The sequence below is a fragment of the Microchirus variegatus genome (genome assembly GCF_963457635.1).
Source record: "Microchirus variegatus genome assembly, chromosome: 11".
In the NCBI taxonomy this organism is placed as follows: domain Eukaryota; kingdom Metazoa; phylum Chordata; class Actinopteri; order Pleuronectiformes; family Soleidae; genus Microchirus; species Microchirus variegatus.
The window spans coordinates 20,204,104-20,229,495 of record NC_139812.1 but is presented as its reverse complement, the minus strand read 5'-3'; the positions used below and the strand labels follow the sequence as shown (position 1 = coordinate 20,229,495).

Genomic DNA, 25,392 nt, shown 5'->3' with positions numbered 1-25,392 from the left:
GGCGGCCCGCAGTGAATTACAGTTGATAGTTTTAATCCAGGAGCTACTAAACTTGTTAAATGTTTATTGGACATTTACTGGATACAGACCAATAAGTGTAAACAAACATACTGTGTATTTACCTGGTTTCTACACTGTGAATTTTAGTGTATTATTGTGTTATATTCTGTCCTGGGGCATGACGTTAAACTGCACCGGTGACAGGGCCACATTCCGGGAGATATGTGGCTGTGGGGAGAGTGGGGTGACCCCTTAACTGTCACCACACCCCGGGCCCGCTCTGGCCCAGAGCGGCAGTACCTGGTAGGGCCCCATCTATGGGTTAAATAGTTACTTCCCTTTCCTGGGGGCTGTACCTGTGGAGGCGGTTCCCATTCCCATGGGGTCAGGTGACGGCGAAGCAGGACGTGGTCCTGTTCTGGAGCACATTGAGCCCAGTTAGTGTGGCTACAGGTTGGCGCCAGGAAGGATAGCCGGCTGTAAAACGGGTGTAAACCCCATCCAATATACAAATATGGCAAGTCGACATAAAGACAAACGTATAGGCGGTGCCGGTAGCAGTCACCGACGAGCAGCCGGTAGTGCCTCGGGCTTGGCCGACTTTCGGGTGTGGAAGGCAGGGTCCGACTGCAAATCAAGCGAGCGCCCGGTGAAGTTGAAGTTTAGAGTTGGTTCCTTGAATGTGGGCACCTTGAAGGGTCGTAGCAGTGAAGTTGTGAGACACTCACAAGAAGAAGGGTCGATCTCTGCTGCCTGCAAGAGACCAGGTGGTCCGGAGGCCTGGATGCAAACCAAGCTCGGTATATCAAAGGGAAGGATTCACGCTACAAGTTCTACTGGTGCGGGAACAAGCAAAGTCAAGGCGGCGTAGGCATCATGCTTGCTGAGAAGTGGGTTGAGAAGGTTTTCGAGGTCCAGCGCATCTCAGATAGGATTCTCCTGTTGAGACTGGTCATCGGCAAATCCGTCATCACTTTCCTCTCCATCTACGCGCCTCAGATCGGATTCTCAGATGCCGAAAAAGAGCGTTTCTACGATCAGTTGCAGATCACCATCGCCAAGATACCTGCCTCAGAGATCCTCTTTCCCATTGGAGACTGGAACGGTCATGTTGGTGAGGATGTTCATGGGTTTGAGGAGGTTCACGGCGGTCACGGCTTTGGTGATCGGAACGCTGAAGGAGAGAGACTACTGGAATTTGCCTTGGCAAATGACCTGCTCGTAGGAAACACCTTGTTCATCAAGAGGGAGTCCCACCTGGTTACCTACACTTCTGGAAACCACAGGACCCAGATTGACTACATACTCTTCCGATGGAGTTTCAGAAAGGCTGTCACCAACGTAAAAGTCATCCCTGGTGAGGAGTGCACTCTGCAGCACCAGCTGTTAGTGTGTGACTTTGTTGTACGCACCTCTGCTGTTCGTAAGCGCAAGTTCACACCTCGGTTACGGACCTGGAAGCTGCGGGACCCTGCTGTTGCTAGGAAGTTCCAGGAGACCTTTGTGTCTAAGGTTGGGACAGCCACTACCAGTGGTGTTGAGGCTCTGTGGTCAAGGTTGAAGACTCCACTCTTGGAAGCAGCCATAAATGTGTGTGGTTACTCCAAGAACCATCAGTGGAAACCTGAGACCTGGTGGTGGGATGACCAAGTAGACGAAGCCGTGTCTGAGAAAAGGGCACGGTTCAAGGTTTACAACTCCCTCAAGAAGCAAGGTAAAACTGCTGAGGCTAAGGTCGCGAAAACTGCCTACATCGAAGCTAAACGCCATGCTAAGCACACTGTTTAGCAGGCCAAATCTGAAGCCGAGAAAGAGACATTTGCTGTCATTGACTCTCATGGCGAAGATGTTTACCGTATTGCCAAGCAGATGGAGCGTCGTAACCAGGATGTTGTAGGCGAGAAGTGTGTAAGGAACGATGCGGGCGAACTCTCCCTCAACGACGAGGACAAGATGAAGGCCTGGGTAGAACACTACAACAGACTCCTGAACGTGGAATTCGACTGGCCAAAGGATGAACTCCCTGAGGCTGCTCCTGTTGTAGGACCTCCTCCACCAGTCACTACTGAGATGATCAGCAAAGCGCTGGGCAAAATGAGGTTTGGGAAAGCTGTGGGTCCCTCTGGCATCAATGCTGAGATGCTGAAAGCCGCGGGCGAGGAGGGTATCGAGCTGACTAGGTTGCTGACTGAAGCGGTCTTCAGTAGCGGAACTGTGCCCAGTGAGTAGGAGAAGAGTTTCCTCATCAACCTCTACAAGGGTAAAGGTGAAGCTCTGGACCGGGGCAACTACAGGGGCCTCAAGCTCACGGACCATGTCATGAAGCTACTGGAACGCGTGTTGGATTCAGCTATCCGCAAGATGGTGAACATTGATGATCTTCAGTTTGCCTTCGTGCCTGGCAAAGGCACCACTGATGCCATCTTCATTGTACGCCAGCTGCAAGAGAAGTTCATTGCTGCAAATAAACCTCTGTACTTTGCCTTTGTCGATCTGGAGAAGGCCTTCGACCGAGTTCCCAGAGGGGTGCTGTGGTGGGCACTGAAAAGCCTTGGTGTGGAGGAGTGGGCTGTGAAGGTGATCCAGGCCATGTACACGAATGCCAGGAGGCGTGTGCGCGTAAACGGACAGCTTCCTCGTTTTGGAAGCCCTGTCCCGTGAATTCCGCACTGGGGTCCCCTGGGAGCTCCTGTACGCGGACGACCTGGTAATCATCGCAGACTCCCTAGAAGAGTGCATCGCTAGACTGAAGGCGTGGAAGTCGGGTATGGAATGCAAGGGCCTGCGGGTCAACATGAAGAAGACTAAGATCCTGATATCAGGCCAGGGCCTGAACAAGCTGAAGGACACTGGTTCTTTCCCATGTGCTGTGTGCCGCTCCGGGGTTGGAGTTAATTCCATCCAGTGCACTGAATGTGACTTCTGGGTGCATAAGAAATGCTGCGGCATCAGAGGTAGCCTGCAAGCTGTGCAGAACTACATCTGCCCGAGGTGCCGAGGTGAAGCAAGGCCACTGGACGGTCGCCCAACATCACAAGTCACAGTGGGCGAGGTGGTGCTGGATGTGGAAGCCAGCTTCTGTTACCTTGGGGACATGCTCTGTGCGGGTGGTGGATGTGATCTTGCTATCACTACCAGATGCAGCGTTGGCTGGGGAAGATTTAAGAAGCTCCTGCCCATCCTTACTTCCAGGCACCTACCCTTCAAAAGCCGTGGCAAGGTGTTTGACTCCTGCGTACGAGCAGCCATGCTCCATGGGAGTGAATCTTGGGCCCCTACTGCCGCGGATCTGCAGCGATTGCGTCGCAACGACCGAGCTATGATTAGATGGATCTGCGGTGCCAAACCTCAGGATGAAACACCGTCAGAAACTCTACACGCTAAACTTGGTCTTGGGGACATTGCCTCTGTGCTGCGGTCTCGCCGACTCCGGTGGTATGGACATGTTGAACGTGCCAGTGGCTGCATCAACACCATCACCAAAATGCAGTTGCCAGGCAGCAGAGGTCGTGGTAGACCTAGGAAATCGTGGATGGAGTGTGTCAGGAAGGACATGAAGGTGTGCGGCCTGACCAGCGTGAACCCCCTGGACAGAGCTGCATGGAAGAGGAGAACAAGAGGTCATCCCGACAGTGGCCTCCATCGCTGGCTCGGACCCCGAGGGAGACAAGCTGACCTCGCTGGAACATGTGGATGTACAGTTGAACTCAAATAGCAGAGGTATTCGTTTGTCTCATTTATTATAAGTTTTATTATAAGTCATTTATTTTATAAGTACACTCATAAAAAGTTCTAAGGCTTTGCAAAGCTATAAGGCTAAGACTTAGCATCAAAACTAAAACAAATACAGTACTTCATTTGTCCACCGTAGGCTTCACTACGCCGTCGTTCCCGTCACCTACGGGGTCCGGTGCAAAATGTTGCTGCTTGTTTTCAGGTAGCTACAGCCCCCAATTACTAGCTATTTACCCAGTAAATATATGGTAACAGAAATATGTTACTAGGTATTAACCTGTAATTAGAAGGTAAGAACAATGGCCAAAATACTGGGTAATTACCCAGTAAATTATAAAGCGTTAAAATTGACATTATATTAACGCTAAACTGTAGAACTGCAATCTGGTCATTAAAATGATTACAAATGGGATTTTTTTCTCTTTGTTTTTTTTCCTTTCAGTCCAATGTTGGGTTCATAAATTGGCCCTCGGGTATCAAAACTTTGAGAACCCCTGAGCTTAGGGATGGTATATTCAAAATCTGACATTAAACCTGCTTAAATGTCAAACACTGGACCTCTAGCTTTAAAAAGTTTAAAACAAAATAAAATTTGATTATCTGACATTAAACATGATAATTATTGGTATCAGAAAATATGATTTTTATGATTTTTTATTAATTTTTCATTATCCAGCAACCATGCATGAAGGTAAAGTAAGACAAGAAAGGAATATTCATAAGGAGTGAATGTTGGTATCTTGGTTAAATTAAGTGCACTAAATCATGGGGGGGGGGGGGGGAGTATTTGTCAGCGAACCAAGCCAATTTTGATTCTCCTTTGTTATCTAATAGGATTATTACATCATGTACTGTATGAGCTCTCGTTTTTTTTTCCTCTACTTCAAAAGCTCCTCTTGTGGACAGCAGCGTGAGCGGCCACAGCAGCACCGCAGTCATCCTGCTCGTCTCGGGCGCGCTGATGGGCTTGGCCATCTTCATAATATATACATTCAAAAGGTAACGCACACGCGGTCTTGCACTACCTATAATAATGTATTGTAACCACACAAGGGGGGAAGCTGTTTGGCAGCACCGTCATTGGAAATATCAACAGCAAGATAATGGTATTGCCGTTTTATTTGTGTACGTGTGTGTTTGTGTGTGCATTTTCATTTGCATAATGGCCCTATATAGAGTCGGCCCCATAATCTACAAGCAAGCACCTCAATGGTGAACTCCTTAAAACTTTCTCCGAAAGTATTCAGACTCCATATATCTCTGAGTTATGGACATCCGCGGCACAATAATAGCTTGCGGAATAAGACGATTCCCCCCTCTGTCTCAATCTGCAGAATATTACGGGGGAATGACAGCCTAATCAATTCTCCCAGAGTGCTGAATGGGTGTCATGGTCCTGCAGTTATCAATATTCATCTATCTGACAATGTGAGGGCTGACCTTTCGGAAATGCTAAACACAGCCGTTCAAGGTTGAGGCAGACTCTGCAGAGTGGCAGGAAAGGTTGAGGAGATAAGTCCCGAGAACACATACATTATACAGTGAGGGACATACAGTAAATAGCATCCTCTGCTGCAGGTAATCCCACGCCAATCACCAGGCTCAGGGAGGGCTCCAGGAAAGGGGCTCACTTCGTGCGCCAGTTGGGAGAATTTTAGTCATCATGAAGTAAAAACACACTACTTAACTTTCAGTAATTACCACATCAAGAAATCAACTCAGATGTCACGGCAGCAGCTGTGTCACAAAACCACAAGGGGGAGTGGGGGGCGGGGGGGAGGGAGGGATATGAAATTAGAAATGCAAGATGTTATTCTTAAGCAGAATTGGTGGTGTGTGTGTGTGTGTGTGTGTGTGTGTGTGTGTGTGTGTGTGTGTTGAGGGGGGAGAGTGTGGGGGCGTTGCATCTGTGGGAATGAAAAATTGATTGAAAACCGAGGTGAACAATATGAAAAGTGTGTGTGTGTGAGAGAAAGAGAGAGACAGATGCCCAGTGGAATGCAAAACACCCCACTCTCTGACTTTTTAAGCGATCCTCTCCCAATCCGTACCAGTTAAAAATAGCCCGCCGCACAATATGTCCAGTGAAAACATTAGTGAAACAGACCTGGCATTTTTCCATTAACTTGCCCTTTTTTATATATATATTTATTTATTTATCTTTTCCTCCTCTCCCCTCTCCCCTCTTCTCTCTCCACTCATCACAGGAAGTTTCCCGGCATCCACACGTACACGGCGGAGCAGCCCGACAAAGAACAAGAGGTCATCCCGACAGTGGCCTCCATCGCTGGCTCGGACCCCAAGGGAGACAAGCTGACCTCGCTGGAACATGTGGACGTACAGTTGAACTCAAATAGCAGAGGTATTCGTTTGTCTCATTTATTATAAGTTTTATTATAAGTCATTTATTTTATAAGTACACTCATAAAAAGGTCTAAGGCTATAAGGCTAAGACTTAGCATCAAAACTAAAACAAATACAGTACTTCATTTGTCCACCGTAGGCTTCACTACGCCGTCGTTCCCGTCACCTACGGGGTCCGGTGCAAAATGTTGCTGCTTGTTTTCAAACTCTTGCAAAATAGCGCACCACCTTCTCCTCGACTGTGACCTTCATGTTCCAGTCAAAGCTCTGAGGTCAGCAACTCAGCAGCTCCTGGACATTTCCTCGCTCCAGGCTTTAAGACTCGAGGGGACAGAGTCTTTTCAGTGGCAGACAGTAAAGTGTGGAACAGTCCGTCTGACTATATTCAGGCTGCCCAGACTCTCCAGAGTTTAAAGTCTTTCCTAAAGACCTATTTATTTGCTTTGGCTTTTCATAGCAGTAGCGCTTGTCTCTTATTTATTGTTATTTTTTCTTCTTTTACAATTGTAATGGGTGAAACTACGATTGACCCCTGTTTACTATTTGTTGTTTCTTCTATTTCTGTGTTTAAAAAGTGAATTTGTGCTAATGTAAAACCATGCGTGGTCCGAAAATGGCAGTTTCCATAGACCTTGTCACTACCTGATCTGTACCTGAAACCCATTTTGTTCTACCTCTTACAGGTTGAGGTTACCATCTGCCACAAAACTATAGAATAAACCCTTACACCACCGTCATATAATAAAGTGATTGTACACTTATTTTATCTTTAAATTATCCCAAATAAATACATTTCTACCCAATGGACTTTTGAGAGACGTTTGATTAGATACAAAGTGACCAAAACAATAACAAATTATAGTAAATTTTCCCTTTTCTTACCTAATTTTGCCCATGTAAAAATAAAGCGTTATTTCATGTCTGCAACACACTGGAGTCAGATTTGACAAATTTATAAGAAGAAATGTCACATTTAGGAACTTCGTGACCACCGTGTTTTACCTGGAACCGTTTATTATTCATTCACAAACATCTATGTGAGAAGTTTCATAGGAGAAAAGTAGCAAAAAAGAATAAAGACATAATGTGAATGAAGTGTCAAAAGTAAAAAATACATGTATAACTTGATACACAATATTTTTTGATATCTCAAACAAAATTCTAGCCTCAGAAAAACAGGAAAGATCCTTTGTCTTGCTTCACTGAATCAGTTGTCTGGGTTGTTGTCGGGAAAACTTTGGCTCGGTTTCTTCATCCCTGTCGCCGCCGGTGACACCTTCTCTCTCCACGGTTGACTTTCCCTCGCGCTCCGTGTTGTTACATCTTCTATATTGTGTTATCATTCATGTAAGATGAAATCAGTATTGATGTGGGTGAAGGCGCCGTCCAGAGAGAGCAATATAAAAATAATCAATAATTCCCCTTGCATGCATTATAGATATTGAGTGTTTTTGAGAGAATAAGCAGTGGAAAGTGAAGATATTTGGGTTTAAATGTGGGCAGCAACATAAAAAGACTAATGGTATTATATAGTTCGAGCACTCCTCGGCTACAGTCTGGCATTGTTTGGTAGGTAGGTAGGTAGGACAGATGGTTGCCAGGTTGGTTCATCTGTCATAGAGTAGAAAGGAAGGTTTGCAAAGGTACAAAGGTTTTAAAAATGTGTGATACCTACCTTAAAATGGCAATATTCTGTATTTGTTCCTTAAAACATCCTTTCCTGGGTCCCAGGAAACTTTAACTAGGACAATGTTACTCGTAATAAACAATGAAGTATTTTACAAATCCAAATCTCACCTTGAAAATAAGCACTTTCTGTTTTAGCCAGTTCTTAAATGTTCCAGAGTTAAGCAGGTAATAATTTGACTGTATTTCATCTTTACACAGTAAATACTGTTCAAAAATGTCAAAAATGACATCAACTTTCACTTTTTAGATCAAACTCAAATGCATCGCCTATGTGTGGCAGTGCATTAAAGCGGACCTAGACCGGAAGTTCAAATTAACGCTGTTTTTTAGTGTGTATCTGCGTCATTACCTTGTTTAAGAAGCCCTGGAGGTTCAAAACAAACAGTTCAGCCACTGCGTTTTATTGTAATCTCGGGCTCAGCGAGATCTCTGAGAAAACCTGGTCCGGTTACGTAAACACCGGTTCTGCAGAACAGCAGATCATCCTGCTCCGGGCATTAGTCCGGGCACATCCGGTTGCGTACATTGAACAGCAGAAGAAGAATAACGTCCGTAGTGGAGGTGTTTCACGAGCGACAGTGTCTTCTGACTCTGGGTCAGACAAAACAATGTTTTGATAATGAGTAGCAGTGCATCCACCGTTCCAGAGGGGGGAGCTGCGCTTCTGAGAGCAGGTGTGCTGAATATATCACTTCCGGGTACTGGCCAATCACAACACAGTTGGGAAGCCGGGGTGAGAGTTGAGTCTGAAATATCGCGGCTGGGGAACAGCGTCAGAAAAGAGGATTTCTGTCGGCTCGTTTACAGCAACTAGGAGGTTTTGGCCATAAAAACAAGTTAATGTATGTAAGTAGACCTCCATAACTAACATATATGTGCAACAGGACCACTCTATGTGAGCTTTAAAAGCAAAACTACAAACACTTTGACGCACAGTCAAAAAGTTAACCAGTTTTTTTGTTGTTGTTGTAACTCGTGTGCGAAACCACATCTGATATTCATCTCTCGTGTTTCGCCCGCTGATGCAACTCGTCCTCCTCCTTTTGTGCGATCCCTCGAGTTGCCAGGATACAGTCATTACTCTCCGCCGCACGTTTATATATATTTTGCCCACCCCCCGAGTTTTGACACAGTGAGGTATTAGTATTCACAGGTAAGTGAAGCACAATCAAGTCCGGGGCCAAAGTGATGAAATGTCTGCGTGAATTATTTGACCCAATAAAATAATTAGCGCGTCAAGGAAGTGGCGGCGCGGTGAAAGCATTTTCATCAAGAAAATATCTACGAGGTTCCGGCTGATTTACCTCTACCCGCAGCTAAACAATCGACCCGGTCCAAGATAAATGTGTTTGCCTGCAACAAAAAAAAACACACCCACATGCAAATAGCTACATAAAATTCCCTCTGTCTTTTTTTTCCCCTCTCTCTCTTCTCCCTCGCCAGGCTACCTGCCATCTCACACAGACATCAAGCTCTCTGATGAAGCGCCCCATGTGTTTTAATGTTGAGAGTCTATGACCGACTCAAAAGCAATACATCTTCTTTGGCAGTTACTTCCAGCGAGCGATGAAACCACGGTCACAATGAATGGTCTCGAGTGCTTTTCCTACCCATGCATGGATGGACCAGTTCACACTGTGCTGCCTAATCCCTCTGAGGAGACTGTACAGATTTATACTTGCTTCTTGGAAGAAGAAGAAAAAAAAAACAAACAAGGGACACTTTTTGACTGAAAATACTTGTATTTTTGCAAGGACACACCGATCTGATCTTTTTATGTAAATAACGACATTCATAACGGAGGCGGTGGAAGTTATTCGCCTCCGCTCCAACGTGAAAAAAATATCGAACGGGGAACAGAAGTGATGTGTAATAATATCTTTAAAAAATATGCTTTTAATCCTGCTCTTTTGGGGGTTTGTGTTTGTGGCTTTGTTTTTCCTGTGTGTGTGTGTGTGTGGTGGTGGGGGGGAGTAGCTTATTCTGAGTTAAGACAGTGAGTGGAGCAGATTCATTAAGCCCCGAACAATCAGTAAATCTTATCACGAGCTTCGCATCAAATGAAAGCTTGCAATATCCAGGAGATGAAGGAGGGCCGCTAGTCCCCCGATCAGTGCGTTCCATCAAATCTGTCGCTCGGCTGCTCCGAATGTTATATACGTGTGTCATAACAAAAAAATAAGAAACAGGAAGATTGAAGATAGGCACCTACAGCGGACGAGGAGCTCAACAATTCCTCTTGTGTTTTCGTGAGACCTTAACTTCTTTCAGTTTCAGTGACGCTGGAATAATCTGACACAGTAACCCCCACTTTAAAAGAGATTAAACCCTACCTAATTCATACATATGTGTTATTATTGCAGTGGTAATATTCTGTGATTTGATTTACAGTGAAACAAAGCAATGACTTGTACTTTGTGTTTATATGTCGCCGGGAGCATTGCTTGTACATTCTTCTTTTCTCTCTGACAGTCTTGCAGCAGAATGTTGTTGTTTGTTTTTTTGATGAGTTAAAAAGGTCCAGTGTGTAAGAATTAGTGACACCTAATGGTGAGACATGAGTGGGACGAGTGCCAGGGGACTACGGTGGCCTTTGTGTACCAAAAAGGATGTCGTTCTTATGTGTTTTGCGCACAAAGCATCTTTTGAAAAGTTGGAAGTGTACGCTAAAATCCATAATACTTTTTCATTATTCTGTGTCCATTGGCGTCTTGTAGGGCTGTCACTTTTGGACCAGTTCACACCTCAAAAACCTATTTGAGTGAGTGCGACTCGGCTTGGATTCACTTCGAATCCATCACGGAAACGGTGCTGCGTGTACATCAGAACTCGGAAGTCGAAGTTCGGCAGCGATGCCGCCTCCGAGTTCACCGCGTTTCCTGGAGGAGTCTGAAAGAACCGCGGACGCCAACAATAACAATCTCTATGTATCGTATTTGGTGAACACACACGCGAGAGTAGCAACATAGTACACAGTACTGTTTGTACGACTGATTTACTGTGAAACAAATACAACAGAGGTGCCGTGAACGGATGCAAATCCGAGTACAGGGCACAATCCTGTTGAAGAAATTCTGAGTTTGAGTCTATTAATGGACAAGAGCCAACTTGTCTGTCCTTCCGAGTGGACAATCACCTTCTTTAAAACATCTTCACAACAGCGTGGGGAAGTATTTCGGGTTTTACATACGACAGACGACAAATGCTGACTCACATTTCAGCGTCAAACCTGATTTTGGAAAGTGACAGCCCCGAGGAACCTTATAAATAAATGTATCATCCCTTCAGAGGTCACCACAGCAGATCATCTGCCTCCGTCCTGTCCTCCTCCCTCGCGTCCTCTTCAGTTACACCAACTGCTCCTCGCGTCCTTATCAAACATCCATTAACGTTCTTTGTGGTTCTTCCTCATTTTCCTCCCCGGCCCGGCAGCTCCATCTCAGACATCCTTTGTCCGATATAATATATCCACTATCCCTCCTGTGAGCGGACCGTCTCAACCATGACTCTGTTCAAATTCTTTTAATCCTGTCCACCCTGGTCACTCCCAAGGAAAAAAAATCGTATTTTTATTTTTAATGCTAAAATAGATTCTGCCTCGTAAATGTTACACACTGGACCTTTTAAAAACGGGTGTTTATTTAGAGCCACGCGTTTGAAACGGCCGCTCGGGCAGCAGTTCCAAAACTTCTCATGCCTTTGTAGCTGTGGCTTTGAACTGATCTCACTGTGAAGGTCCATCACTGGAAAAACTCCACCACATTTCTTTCAGCTTATATTAAAAAAAAAAAAACGACAAAAAAAAAAACAGCTTTGAGCTCCTTCCTCGACTGTTCATATTAACCACGATGATACCAGCATCTGCACATGGCATTCCCTCGGTTTACAGTAGAAAAAAAAAAAGCAGAGGAGGCGTCTGTTCTCGGTTTGATCCCGAGGGACACGGCTGACAAAAGGCTGCACATTCGTTCATCTCCTTGGCTGCGAGGGACACGGAGCTATAGAGAGCGAGAGAGAGACGTATCTCCGGTCTATAAGACTCAGCCTACACACACAGAGCTTTGGTCAGCTGCTGCTGTTTCTTTGGGATAAGTACTGAAGTTTTTCCCCTTCATCAAACTTTTTTTTCTTTTTAAGTGCTGTCAGCATTATATGTCAGGAAGACGAATTGACTACAGGCCGCTCCATACTTCTTCCCCCCTTCAATCCTCCATTTTGAGCCCGAAGCATTGACAAAAAAAAAAAAAAAAAAAGTAGCGATCAAATGAACTCTGTCTCCCCGTTGCGATCAACCAGAGGAGTCTTATTTTGCGCTCGATATTTATTTGACGAAGATTTTTTTATTTTTTATTATTGTTGTTATTGTTGTTGTTGTTGCCCCACTTCTCAACCTGTGAATATGACTGTGAACATATTTGCATGACAGTTTTCTCTTCCTACTTCAAGATACTTGAAAATATGTCTTAATTAGGAGAAAAGTGAAATGTGAACCGCAGTGTTTTTCTTTTTCTTTTCCTTTTATACGCATTTTTTTTCTTTTCATTTTGTTCGTTTCTCACGAGGCGAGACAACTCTTTCATTTACGAGTGACGTGATTAATCAGTAGGTTGTTACAGTGTTTTCTTTTTGTTGTTGTTGTTTTTTTTTTCCATCTTGCCAAAAGTAATCATGGCTGCGGAATAAAGCAGAAACAAAGCATCAATGCAACGTGTCTGGAGGTAAAAATGCTCTTCTTGTCTTTGATCTGTTCAAGCTACGTGATGTAAAAACCAACCTGGTATGTCGCCAGGGGGATAAGGACACATGTTTAATTCAGCGCTTTCATTGATAACAAAAGGTACAGCTAGTTTATTCACACTTTATATGTTGTGTTTTGGCACCCGTTGCACCCAATAATTAGCTCCTCAACACCCAGGCTGCCAGAAAACTTGAGTAGAAGAAACTCAAGGGTCTGGCTTTGGAGTTGGTTTCAAAATGAGAGATATCTGAAGACAGATGCTGGACATTGGACACAGCCAAGGTATCTCTTGTATACATTGTTGGTGGATATTTAATGTAAATAATGTCGTTTTTTTCACCTCATTAGTGTGACCTTGTTGCTTATCTTCTCTGCTGCTGCTGCTCGGAGATAAAAAAAACACTTTGGCTTTTGATCTCCACCTGTTGCTGACGCGTGAAAATTACCCAAACGTAGGTTCAATATTTATCAAATAAAACAGGCGACCTTTTCAGGGTCTACTTGGCCTTTTTTGCCCTTATGTCGGACGGGGGATTGGCTCCAGCCCTGACTTAACGACCCTGATCGAGAATGAATAAATAAAAGAAGGTCATAAAACAGTTATTCACTGAATATGGTGAAACAGCGGGTGTTCTTTGACAACACCTATTACATACAACCCCATTAATATCTAGTGGTTTAATTGAGGGTTTTAGTTGTTTTTGCGTTTTAATTTGACCAATCACAAGACTCCATCCATCCATCCATTAGCTTTAACCATGGATGTACAATATGAACTGGATAGAGCACCGCACACCCTCTGCCTTGAAGACCAGTTTTACATGGTGGCCACTGTGGGTACTGCAACAGAAAACCCCATGGAGCCCAAGAGCAATTTTCCCATTGACCGCAATAGTAAATGAGACGCCTGTAAAAGTGTGTACACAGGACACCTCGAGACATGGACACGGGCTTTTATAGATCTTTATATGGTAGTGACACTACTGCGCATGCTCTATGGGCCCCATAACCCGGAAATAAACAAGGAAGTCAAAAACTTTTTTGGCATATGTGCTGGGTGAGCAGCTTTATAGGAATGAATGGAAGTGAAGGGGCGGTGCTCTATCCAGTTCATATAATACATCCATAGCTTTAACCTAAACCAGAGGGTCGCGGGGGGGTTGCTGTGCCAGGGGACAGCCCTATGTTCCGAAAGCACTACGAGGTTTGACCTCCTTGCCCTGTTTCGACCAGCGCTTTAAGATCAAAATGTAGTCACCTCCCCGTTTCAAATACTGGCCTGGCCTTTCAGTGGAGGGCGAGAGCCATACACGTTGGGGGAAGAGCGGATTTATCCCCAGCGTAATGTTTGATGCGTCCCAGACGGACCCGGCATCAGACGATGTCTGCTAGGGTTAGGGTAAGCATTCTGTATTCTCTAGGGCTTTCAGAACATTGGTGCATAACCGCTGTGCCAATCTCAGCTGACATAGGGTGATAGGCGTGGAACACCCTCGACAGTTCACCAGTCCATCGGAGGGCCACATATAGAGACAAACAACCATTCACTCACACTCTCACACCTATGGTCAATTTAGATTCACCAATTTACCTAATCCACATATTGCATGTTCTTGGACTGTGGGAGGAAGCCAGATTACCCGGAGAACACGCAAACTCCACGCAGAAAGGCCCTTGTTCCAACCCGGGGCTCGAATCCGGGTCTTCTTGCTGCAAGTGCGCAAACCCACGAGACTCCACGAAGAGCAAAACTAAACAACTCCGTCCCCTGCTGACTCCGAGCCAATCACGTCCCAATCATCGCCTGTGAAACACTGCAGCTCAGGTGGGCCCAAAGTTTCAGTGCAGCCATTTGCATGATTCAGTGGGGGCCGAGCGCGCGAGGACAATGAAAAGCACCAAGTAGCCTGGAGCGATTCTAATGGGCTAGTTCCTTGGCACTCCCACTGTGCTACAAATTAATTATCTCCTCTCCGGGAAATCGACACGCGCGTACGCATACACCCACAATCAAGAAAGTATTTCCCAGACTGGGTAACACCTCGGATGAAAAATGTCCCACAACAATAACCCGCAGCAATATTGTGTTAGCCCCAGTGTGAAATTGATGAGCATGTTTCCTTTCATTGAGCGCTACATTACAGTGTCTGGCTGCTGCGAATCATCCATTAGTGATTGTCACCGTTCAATTTGATTGTGCACCGCCCGAACATCTCGGCGCAGTTAGGGGAGCGGCCTCGGTGTTAATTCAGACTGAGAGCAGGGGAGCAACTATGAGACTCTCGGGGGCTCTCTGACGGCTGCCGGAGTGATGAAGATTGGTGTGCGATATGAAAGCTGCTCAAGTGGCAAAACGAAATGCAAAAACAAGAAGAAACAAGGGGCTCGTTGTGTTGTGCGCTGCTGCCGAGCTTCGGCCGATCAACCACCAAAATCCTGTCCACAGTCCTGAGTGTCATTCAAATACTTCTTTACAAACTCTTGTGTGTGTGTGTGTCTCATTAGGCCACCACAGCCCCTGTAATTATTCCCATTAAATAGTAACCATCTGTAAATGGTAACGTGAGTGATAGAGTGACGGGGGGTAAACTGAAGCTCAGTCTCTCTCTGCACGCGGGTGTTATCGCCGCACTTCTGTCCATTAAAGGGGACATATTATGAAAAATCAACTTAATCATTGTAATACTTTGGGACTTTGGAGGCCCTATGAGTACGCCAAGTGTGAAAAAAGATGACTCAGTTTAACCCTAGAACACTGTCGCTCAAATTCAAAACATCATCACTAACGCCGGGTGATTTTTACCCGAGATAATAAATACACCCAATATCCATCCATCCATCCATTTTCCACCGCTTATCCGGGGCCGGGTCGCGGGGGCAGCAGTCTGAGAAGGGACGCCCAGACCTCCCTCTCGCAGGACACTTTCTCCAGCTCTTCCGGGGGGACCCCAAGGCGTTCCCAGGCCAGCCGGGTGACGTAGTCACTCCAGCGTGTCCTGGGTCTTCCTCTGGGTCTCCTCCCGGTGGGACATGCCCGGAACACCTCCCGAGGGAGGCGTCCAGAGGGCATCCGATACAGATGCCCGAGCCACCTCAGCTGGCTCCTCTCGATGTGGAGGAGCAGCGGCTCTACTCCGAGCTCCTCCCGGGTGACAGAGCTCCTCACCCTATCTCTAAGGGAGCGCTCTGCCACCCTGCGGAGAAAACTCATTTCAGCCGCTTGTATCCGGGATCTTGTTCTTTCGGTCATAACCCAAAGTTCATGACCATAGGTGAGGGTAGGAACGTAGATTGACCGGTAAATCGAGAGCTTTGCCTTTCGGCTCAGCTCCTTCTTCACCACAACGATACCGCATTACTGCGGCCGCTGCACCAATCTGCCTGTCAATCTCACGCTCCATCCTTCCCTCACTCGTGAACAAGACCCCAAGATACTTGAACTCCTCCACCTGAGGCAGGATCTCTCCACTAAACCCGGAGGAAGCAAGCCACCTTTTTCCGGTCGAGACCCAATACTTCTACATATATATATAAGTATATAAGTAATATATCAAAACATGACAAATTTGAGGAGTGTTCTTTTATTTTAAACTGTGTCATGTCTAACACAATGAAAGAAAAGCAGGGGACCATATAAAAATGCTCCAACTTTACTGGGAAATTAGGAATTTGGGACCAAAAAAATGGTAAACTTGGTTTTCATGAAAATCACATAAATGTATTTGCTCAGGTGAAAACCACCCCGGCAATGGTGTGCTAGGGTTAAAACACGCGATGTTGACTTCCACACGCAATCTGACATCAGACAACGGTAAATTCCTGGAATTGCTGTCTCGCGGAGCTCCGCTTTGTCCTTAAAAAACAGAAGAGCAGAAATATGCGTGTGTGTTCTATTCTTGGCTGCACAGTTGCAGCACAGAGTTCTACACAAACGTCCAGCCTCAGAGGATTCACGTGTCCGGTGGATACATTTTATATATGACGGCAATGTGCCGGGCTAGAGTCAGCAAATGATGGTTTTTCCAAATGCTAACTAATGTAAGCTTCCGGAGCCTCAGTGACGCTGACGTAGTTTCCCATATCTCATTTGCATTTAAAGAGACAGGCACTCAAAACCGAGCGTTCTGAACAGCGCTGTTTTGGCAGAGTGATTGAACTGCTGTGGTGCTTCATCCTTAAGGTATTTTGACCAAAGCATGTCACAGACATGTTCATTAGGACACCAGGGAACTAGGTTACTTTGTAGAAATAGGATATTATGACTCTAAATGGTGAGTTGAGAGGATGCACCTGATGACAATGACACTATATGTTGTTAAAAAACACACTTCATCAGCCCACTTGTTTTCAGGTTTATCTCATTCACTTGACAGCCAAAAAGGTGGGGGGGAGGGGAGGAAAAAAAGGACTTGGCATCAAAGAGTGTACGTTGTATTAAAACCATACATATTCAGAATACATACAGTATACCATATAAAAATACATTTATTTTTGAACAATTTTTAAAATGGCAATTTGTTCACAGTAAGAAATGTGATTCGAAACGAGACGTTGTCGTCGTCGTGGTTTTTTTTCTTCTTCTTATCGTCGACAAAAAGGAACAATATCATAGATCATGCACAAGTTTTTTTTGGCAATTGCACAACTGGACGATTAATGTTATCAAGTTAAATGTGACAAGTAAACCTTAAAATGACCATCATGTATATACACATATGTCTATGTCTATATATATATATATATATATATATGTAAGTCATCAGTCTTATGCATGTTATCACAGATGATTAGAGCATGCTACTGTATCAAATAAAAATAAAAGTATAGGCTAAAGGACATACACAGCTAGTTGTGAACAGAAGGTCATGATGGCCGTGACTCGACTTTTACGATGAATAGAATGGAGCTAATGTATAGATTTACATTCCGTCTCATTTTATGTACAACTTATTCCACCTGTAAGGCCAGACTTTCATGTCCATATACTGTGTGTGTGTATATATATCTATATATCCACATATATAGATATATATATCTATATATATCAAGGAGACAGTCATTGAAGCAAAGCACCATGTTGTCTTACAAAGCAAAAGTGAAAAAACAAAAAACAAATACTGTCTATTTAATTATTTCCCAGAAGCTTTCACATTTTATCAGATTTGACATTTTTTTTTTAACATATATTCATTCTATATACACAACTCAAAGACCTCTAGTTATGGGGGCAGTAAATGAGTTTGATGAAAAGTGTCATAACCAGATGAACGTTAAACCTAAAACGGTCTATTAATTATATTTATTTCAACATTTTTAAGCCCCGGATAATGAAACAATGTGCCTCAAAAGGCCTCAGTAATCATTAAAATACTATATAAATTCTAACTCAATGCTTATTTAAAGTGAACACATGAAACGTAGGCAGTGAGACAAATACATTCTTTTACTAATAACCATTTCTCGTTTACGTTATATCCATATATATATATATATTTCTCAAACAGCAGCTCACTGTCGAAGATACGTTGAGATACTTTGACACTGTGGTCTGTGCCTCCTAACTGTATATTATTACCCTGATAAAGAACCATACTTGCTGCCACAGTGAGTGAGAAAAGTGCTGGTATCAGCCGAACAGTCATAACACACCGATGTTAGCGATGTCAACGTCTACTACAGCGGTGGAGACAAAGTGGTTCCCGGTGTTGTGTCGAGATTTTTCAGGTATTCACCGCCCCTCGAACTGGAGGCCTTTGAATCTGGTTCAGTGTATGATCTTCATCACATTTTAGAACTATACTTGCTAACTCTACCCATATACAAAAAAACAAAAAACAAAAAAAAACAAAAAAACAATGACGATAGCAGCGATGATTGTGTGAAATCAATAAATGCCGACAAAGCAAACAGTTTTCCGCACAATTGCAACACAACAACCTGTACTTACTCAGTCACAGAGCGTCTTTACACATTAGTACAATTCGGAAACTCCCTGGTTACAATTCTCTCCATGCTTCGTCCCATTCCTCCTGAAAACATGCAAAAGAGACGAGAACACAGGGATATGTGTCAACTCCTCCGACTTCACACGTTCCTAGTATCTGTGATAGTTTGGCTTTATCTCGCTGACACTGATTTTTTTTTTTTTGGGGGGGGGGGGGGGGGGGTGAAGTAATAACAGCCTTTTCGACATCAATCACACGACTCCAAGTTCTATCTGGAATTCTCTAATCTTTTTCTCCTTGAAGATCAAACGGTTTGAACATGCTTTTACACTCAATTATGAATTCATCGTCGAGGTCGCTCGGTTTGAAAAGACCCCTGTTGTTTTCGACAAAAGGCAAACGTGGCCGCGTCTGTGAGGGGCGATGCAGGGACGATAAGACGGGACTGCTGTGACAGGAGGAGTCGCTCAGCTTGTGCAGACGCTGGTGTTTTTTTGTTTTTTTTCTTCAAAGGTGCCATTATTATCATCATTATCGTCAACACTGTGTCAGGCGTTTAGCTTCAGTGTTGAATGGTTTAAATCGTGTTGTAGCTGAATATCCCTCACCGCACTCAAACGATATTTAGTTTTGTCCATTGTGGGATAATGTTGACCTTCAAACCCTGCTTTCACCAACCAATTTGTACCTCGGGAAAACCAATTTGTCGTGCGTTCTGTGCAAAGTGTGTGACTACTTCCTGTTACAGCTAATGTATTATAACAGTTGTACAGTGACTACTAACAAAGAAAACCCCACAAAAACCTATATGTCAACTATGTCCAAACATAAAATAATGTATGTGAATATGCATAGCGCTTTGGGAGACCTGGCCCTTCCCTTTGTTGTCATCATACTCTTGTGTCTGGAGATATTTTGACAGTGTCTACTATCAATGACAAGTCATTTAAGTCCACCAAAAAAAGACTCTAGATATCATTAGAACACATCCTGTCCTCAGCAACGCCAGAAAGTCGTGACTCACTAGATTTGTCACTAGTCGCTGTTTGACAAGTTTTTTTCGACTGTTGTTTGCTTTTTGATAACTGTTTCTTCTCCCAGTTTCTATTATTATATCTGTAATATGTGTATAGCGTCTTCTTCTAAGTTTCGGGTGCTGCGTCACAGCACCACCTACAGGACTGGCATATGTACTACATCGTTTTGAGTCGGATTTGTGTGGTTCCGTGTGGATTGAGACGTTTCCTGAAACGATGGCGTGTTTTTCGGTGAAAATGTTCAACACGGGAAAGAATAAGATTGTTTATGTTTTGTGCCGTTTCCGTGTGGATGTGGCCCTAATAGAATGTTTTATTTTGTAAGACTAACAAAGCTTTCTAAGTGTTACAATATATGTATTTTTCTTCAGATCGCAGCTCTCCCCAGTCACTACAGGTGTTCCCCAGGGTTCTATCTTAGGTCCTCTCTTTATCATCATCTACCTCCTACCTTTTGGTTACACTTTAAGAAACACTGGCGTTCACTTTCACTGTTTCGCAGATGACACCCAGCTCTATTTGTCCGTCAACTATTCTCTCCCACCATCAACTCTATCCATCCTGGTTCTCTCATAACTTCTTCAAACTCAATAGAAAAAAAAAACAAAGTCCTCTTTGTTGCCTCCAAATCAGCTCTGACAATTTCTCTATTACCCTCGACAGCTCAATATCCTTTGAAGCTCACATCAATAATCTCACTCTTACTTAAAGCGTACTTTCACCTGTGCACCATCGACAGTCTCTGCTCGTCTCTCACACCTAACAGCACTATCAATGTCCTGGTCACATCCCGTTAAGACGACACTGTAACTCTCTCCTCTCCGGTCTACCTCTCAAGCTTCTCCATATGCTCCAACTGGTCCAGAATTCAGCTGCCTGGATCATCACCAGAAGCCCCTACATAGATCACATCACCCCTGTCCTTCAACGTCTCCACTGGCTTCCTTTTAAATATGGCGTTCTCCTTTTCACTTCCTCCTGCCCGTCTCTCACCCATGAGGTCCAGAACCTTCAGTCGTACAGACTCAGTGTGGAGAATGTAATGAAGAACAGAAATTCAAACAACCAAGAGATTACGAACACATCGTGTGGATTAGTCTTTGTCTCGCTGAATCCCGTTCCCCTTTAATGTGACAATGCTATGCACTCGACAGGCTCATTTTCAACAGAGCAAAAGTAGCGGAGCCAAAATGTGATGTTCACCATTACGACTAATGACCTGGCAGTAGATTCATCAAGGTAAGGATCTGTCAGGTGAGCTTTGCCAAATAAAATATGATTAATGAGGTTTTAACTTCTTTAATATGGGACATAATTAAAGTGAGCTACCAATCAATCAAAACCACAACACAGAGTTTGTAAAGTGTGGGTATAAAGTTGCTTAACCCTTTAACACTGAGCGCATCGCGGACAGCACGTTTGAGCAAACATACTCTGCATTACCGTAATTACGCGACGGTTTGTGCTATCGGAAAAACTCCAGCGGTTTCTGAAAGCTAAGGAGTTGCACGTCAACGGGAACATGTGGTTATTACGGTAACGTCACTCGCGATGTTGCAGGAAGCCGGTACGTAGTTTCCATTCTTTTGGCCTGCTACAGACTTTTTTTTCGACATAAAACCTTTTGTTTTTCTTCATTTTAAATTGTTAATGCACTATTTCAACATGCAGTAAACTGTAAAAAATGGCCAGATATTGAAAGTTATTCTTCTATTCTTTCTGGTTAAAATAAACAACCCTAACCAAGTCCAGGCAGACATTTTGAGGCTTAGGGTTAAAAATGCTATATTCAGTTTAATTTAGTGTAAAAGACTCCAGAATTAGGCTTTGAGAGTCTAACATGGATGTTTTCTCTTCATCTTCTTTCATTTCAGTGTAAAATAATTGCTTTTTACCGAACAATCAGACTGAACATACTTATAACACAACGATTTACATTAATTTCATATGTTAACAGCCCCAACCTATATTGAATCTGCATGTTTTTGTTCGGCCTGTTGAAGGCCGATATGAAAGAGTGTTGATAAAATGCGCTTCGGTACACGACGAGCAAGTTCTGAGGAAGGAACGTGTTTCATTTAAATTTCAAAAGACATTCATTCATTTCGAGCGTGTTTCGGGATGTTTTAAGTCTTAAATGACAATTTTGTTTTTTGTTGGCATTAAATCCTGAAGGAAGGGAATGTTTGGATCTTTGGCTGCTACATGTTCATTATGTTCAGCAGCTCAATCAACCGAGCTTATTCTGAACCAACCAAACAAACAATCAAACACACTGAAAATGCCTGAAAGTCACTCATGAAACCCCTATAAATAAATTAGGCTCAGATTCATGATTGCAGTCACATTGTCTTTGTGCTATTTCAGCTACTTTGAGGTTTGTTTTAGCTCAATCTACTACGCTAGTGGAAACACAACTTAACCGTGCCAACGCGAGTCGAGTCAAAAAAGAGGTTTTGTAAGGCCAGGGTTAATTATATCTTTAGTTAGTAGCACTTCACTAAGCTGTGAAAATGATAATAATTTGGTGTGTTGTTGGGAAAATAAAGCCATACAACTCTGCGTGATTATAAATTACATTATATCAACTTCACATTCAATGAAATGTGGCCTCTGCTATTTCAGAAAAATACATCATAACAAGTGAAGTGTGAGTTTCAGAGGTCATAAACATCACCAGAGGCAATATTTTTCTTTTTTTTTTACACTAGAAGTAACTTTAAATACAGATTGAATAAATTAGTTTTTTCACATGCACGAGGTTGACTCTTTAGCTCATTCATCAGGGTTCTATTTTTAGAGGTTTGATGAATTCAAATAAAGTCTTTGGTGAGAACTCTGCTTACACAAATGCATTAATTTTTATATTTTTTTAAAGAGCCGATTTCTATGTTTTTGATCTGTGCTGACGACCTCCTGCCTGGTGCCGTTCATCACGCAGAAAAAAAAAAAAACCCTGACTCTTTTACAGCTTCTTCATTTCTTCGCTAAACTGAATTGAAATGAGACATGAGCCTGTGTGAGCTGTGCTGTAAATCAGGTGGAAAACAAATAGAAGTCAAATTCAGTTCCTGTCATGACCACTGGATTTATCCCTTGGGCATTTTATTCAGTGAGGACTTTTTGTCGTTCCGTTTTCTTTACCTTTGATTTTCAAAGGTTCTCAAAGGCTTTTGTAGTTTCTCCTTCATTGTTTGCCCCGCCCCCTAAAGTGTTGCACCTGTGTCTCATTAGTTTCACCTGTGTCTGATAATCCCTCCCTCCACAGTGTCTTTGCTGTCTTTTGCTTTCCTTCCCCAGCTCTGTTTCCCATGTTTTTGCTCCCTATTTTTTGCTATTCTTCTGTTAGTGTTTTATTTTTCATTAGTTAGTTCTATTAAAGCGGAACTAGACCGGAAGTTCCTATTATCGCTGTTTTTTTGGTGTGTATCTGCGTCATTACCTTGTTTATGAAGCCCTGACGGTCCGAAACAAACAGTTCAGCCATTGCTGAGAACGTTGTGTTTTATTGTAATCTCTGGGCTCAACGAGATCACTGAAAATCCCGTTATAGTTACGTAAGCAGCGGTTCTCCTGAACAACCGATCGTCCTGCTCCGGGCGGTAGTCCGGGCACATCCGGTTACATACATTGAACCGCAGAAGAAGAATAACGTCCGTTGTGGAGGTGTTTCACGAGCGACAGTGTCTTCTGACTCTGGGTCTGACTCCGGTTTAAAGTCATAAAAGGGACTGCGGCGGGGTCGTGACGAAGCTATTTTTAAACACTGTTAAAACAATGTTTTGATAATGAGGAGCAGTGCATCCGCCGTTCCAGAGGGGGGCGCTGCGCTTCTGAGAACGGATGTGCTGGATAGTACTGGCCAATCACAAGACTCTGTCTTCTGGGGGTGAAAGTTCACTCTGAAATCTCGCAGCAGAAAAACACGGTCAGAAAAGAGGATTTCTATCGGCTAGTTCTCAGCAACTAGGAGGTTTTTGACCATGAAAATAAGTTAATATATGTAAGTAGACCTCCATAACTAACATTTATGTGCAACAGGACCACTCTATGTGACCTTTAATGACTCTTTTTGTTCAACTGTGTTTAGGTCCTCCATTTTTCTACACTATGGCAGATCGTAAAAAAAAGTGTACATTTATGATTTAATCCATTCAATCCTACACTAAATACGTAAGATTAACTGACCATGATGTGACATCAGAGAATAACAGTGATGAAGATGGTGCAGAGAATACCTTTTTATTTGTGTTTTTGTTTTGGTTTGGTTTTTCGGCTCGTAGCACGTCAACACACGTCTGGATCATTCTCAGCGTCAGTAATGCTGAACGATACCAAAACCTTCAAAGCCGCGGTATAAATGTTGTGAGCCAAAAGACAAGGGAAAGCCAGGGTCTGCAGTGGAGATGTATCAAAATATAGAAAGAGGAGAGGAAGCTGACAACAAACCGGAACAGATACGCTGCTGTGGATACTTTTTCTTCGGAACGGAAAAGTCGCATAGGGACCTTAAGCTTCGGCTTCTCACTTTTTTCACTTTGTTGGTGGATGTTTATCGTATATAATGTTATTACAGTTTGCTATTGACACCTTGTTGTCGCCTCTCGTGGGGAGACGATTCCCTGTTTCTGCTCTAAAGCAGACACATTTATCACTTTTAGTCTTCACCTGTTGCTTACATGTGAAATTTAACCTGATAGATTCAGTCAGTATGGCCTGGTATAAGTGCAGTGTATGTATTTACATTATTTGTCAAATCTGGCAAATTATAAAATTATTATTATATTTGTGGGAAAAAAAGCAGTGTACTCCATCTATTGCCTCAGGTCAAACACCAGCTAATGAATACAACTTTGCTCACCAGTACAAATATTTTTCACCATCTTGTCTAATCAGTACAAGGTTAGTTGTCCCAGGCTCCGCCCCTTTTTATAAACTTATAATATTATACATTTTCTCTCCGTTTGAACCTCACATGGCTGCACCAATGTGTCAGACCACACCCCCTGCACTGCTCCCCACTCTCCCTCTGTCCTCCTCATCTCAACTCTCAGCCCACTTCTTGGCATTTTTCCGAAATCAGGCATCGGGTACAAGTGGCCAAATTGTGGCTAGGGAAAGAAACTCGGCCATCTGAGAGGGGCTCAGAGTAGAGCGGTTGCACTTTGAGGTGGTTTGGACTAGAGCTGAAACGATTAATCAATTATTAATCGATTACTAAATTAATCGCCAACTATTTTGATAATCGATAATCGGTTTGAAGCTTTTTTCATGATTAAAACAATATTTCTGATTGTTTAAGCTACTCAAATGTGAATATTTTCTTGGTTTCTTTGCTCCACATAACAACGAAATCATTAAAACTGAATCATTTTGGTTTGTGGACAAAACACGACATTTAAGAACATAGTCATTTCCAGCTTTGACAAACACTGATCAACGTTTTTCAACATTTTCTGACATTTTATGGGCCAAACATTCATCGATTAATCGAGAAAATAATCGACAGATTAGTCGATTATGAAAATAATCGTTAGTTGCAGCTCTAGTTTGGACACAGGGTAAGAATGCGACCAAGTCGCCTCCTTAGGGAGGTGTTCCTGGCAGGTTCCAGCTGGGAGGACAACTGCCGATTCCACAGTTGCAGTTGGACAATGTGGCCAAAGAAAGGGAGGTATGGGGCTTTCTGCTAGAGCTGCTACCCTTGAGACCTGATCTCAGATAAGCGGTGGATGGATGGATGGATGGCATTGGAGTGGGGGGATAGTTACCCTTTAAGGTCTATGTTGTACATATGTCACCGTTAAATAATGAAATCTTAATTTTTTTCTCTCATTGAACTTCGACAGTTTTGAGTCCACTCCAAAGCTTCGGCACTGCACTG

General features: G+C 43.5%; 2 protein-coding genes across 2 annotated transcripts in view; one reads left to right on the top strand and one right to left on the bottom strand.

The window, feature by feature from the left end:
- Positions 1-9,290, top strand: part of LOC310933848 (VPS10 domain-containing receptor SorCS1-like) — a gene marked incomplete at its 3' end in the record, with an annotated part of 86,904 nt that extends 77,614 nt beyond the window's left edge. Inside the window, exons 25-27 of the mRNA XM_083897419.1 lie at positions 4,626-4,734; positions 5,943-6,097; positions 9,232-9,290. Of these exons, the coding sequence (XP_083753545.1) occupies positions 4,626-4,734; positions 5,943-6,097; positions 9,232-9,290 (323 nt within the window). The remainder of the gene's footprint in view (positions 1-4,625; positions 4,735-5,942; positions 6,098-9,231) is intronic.
- A 9,200-nt stretch (positions 9,291-18,490) lies between these two features.
- Positions 18,491-25,392, bottom strand: part of sorcs3b (sortilin related VPS10 domain containing receptor 3b) — a gene marked incomplete at both ends in the record, with an annotated part of 67,227 nt that continues 60,325 nt past the window's right edge. The window contains one exon of the mRNA XM_083897418.1: positions 18,491-18,555. Coding sequence (XP_083753544.1) covers positions 18,491-18,555 — 65 coding nt within the window. The remainder of the gene's footprint in view (positions 18,556-25,392) is intronic.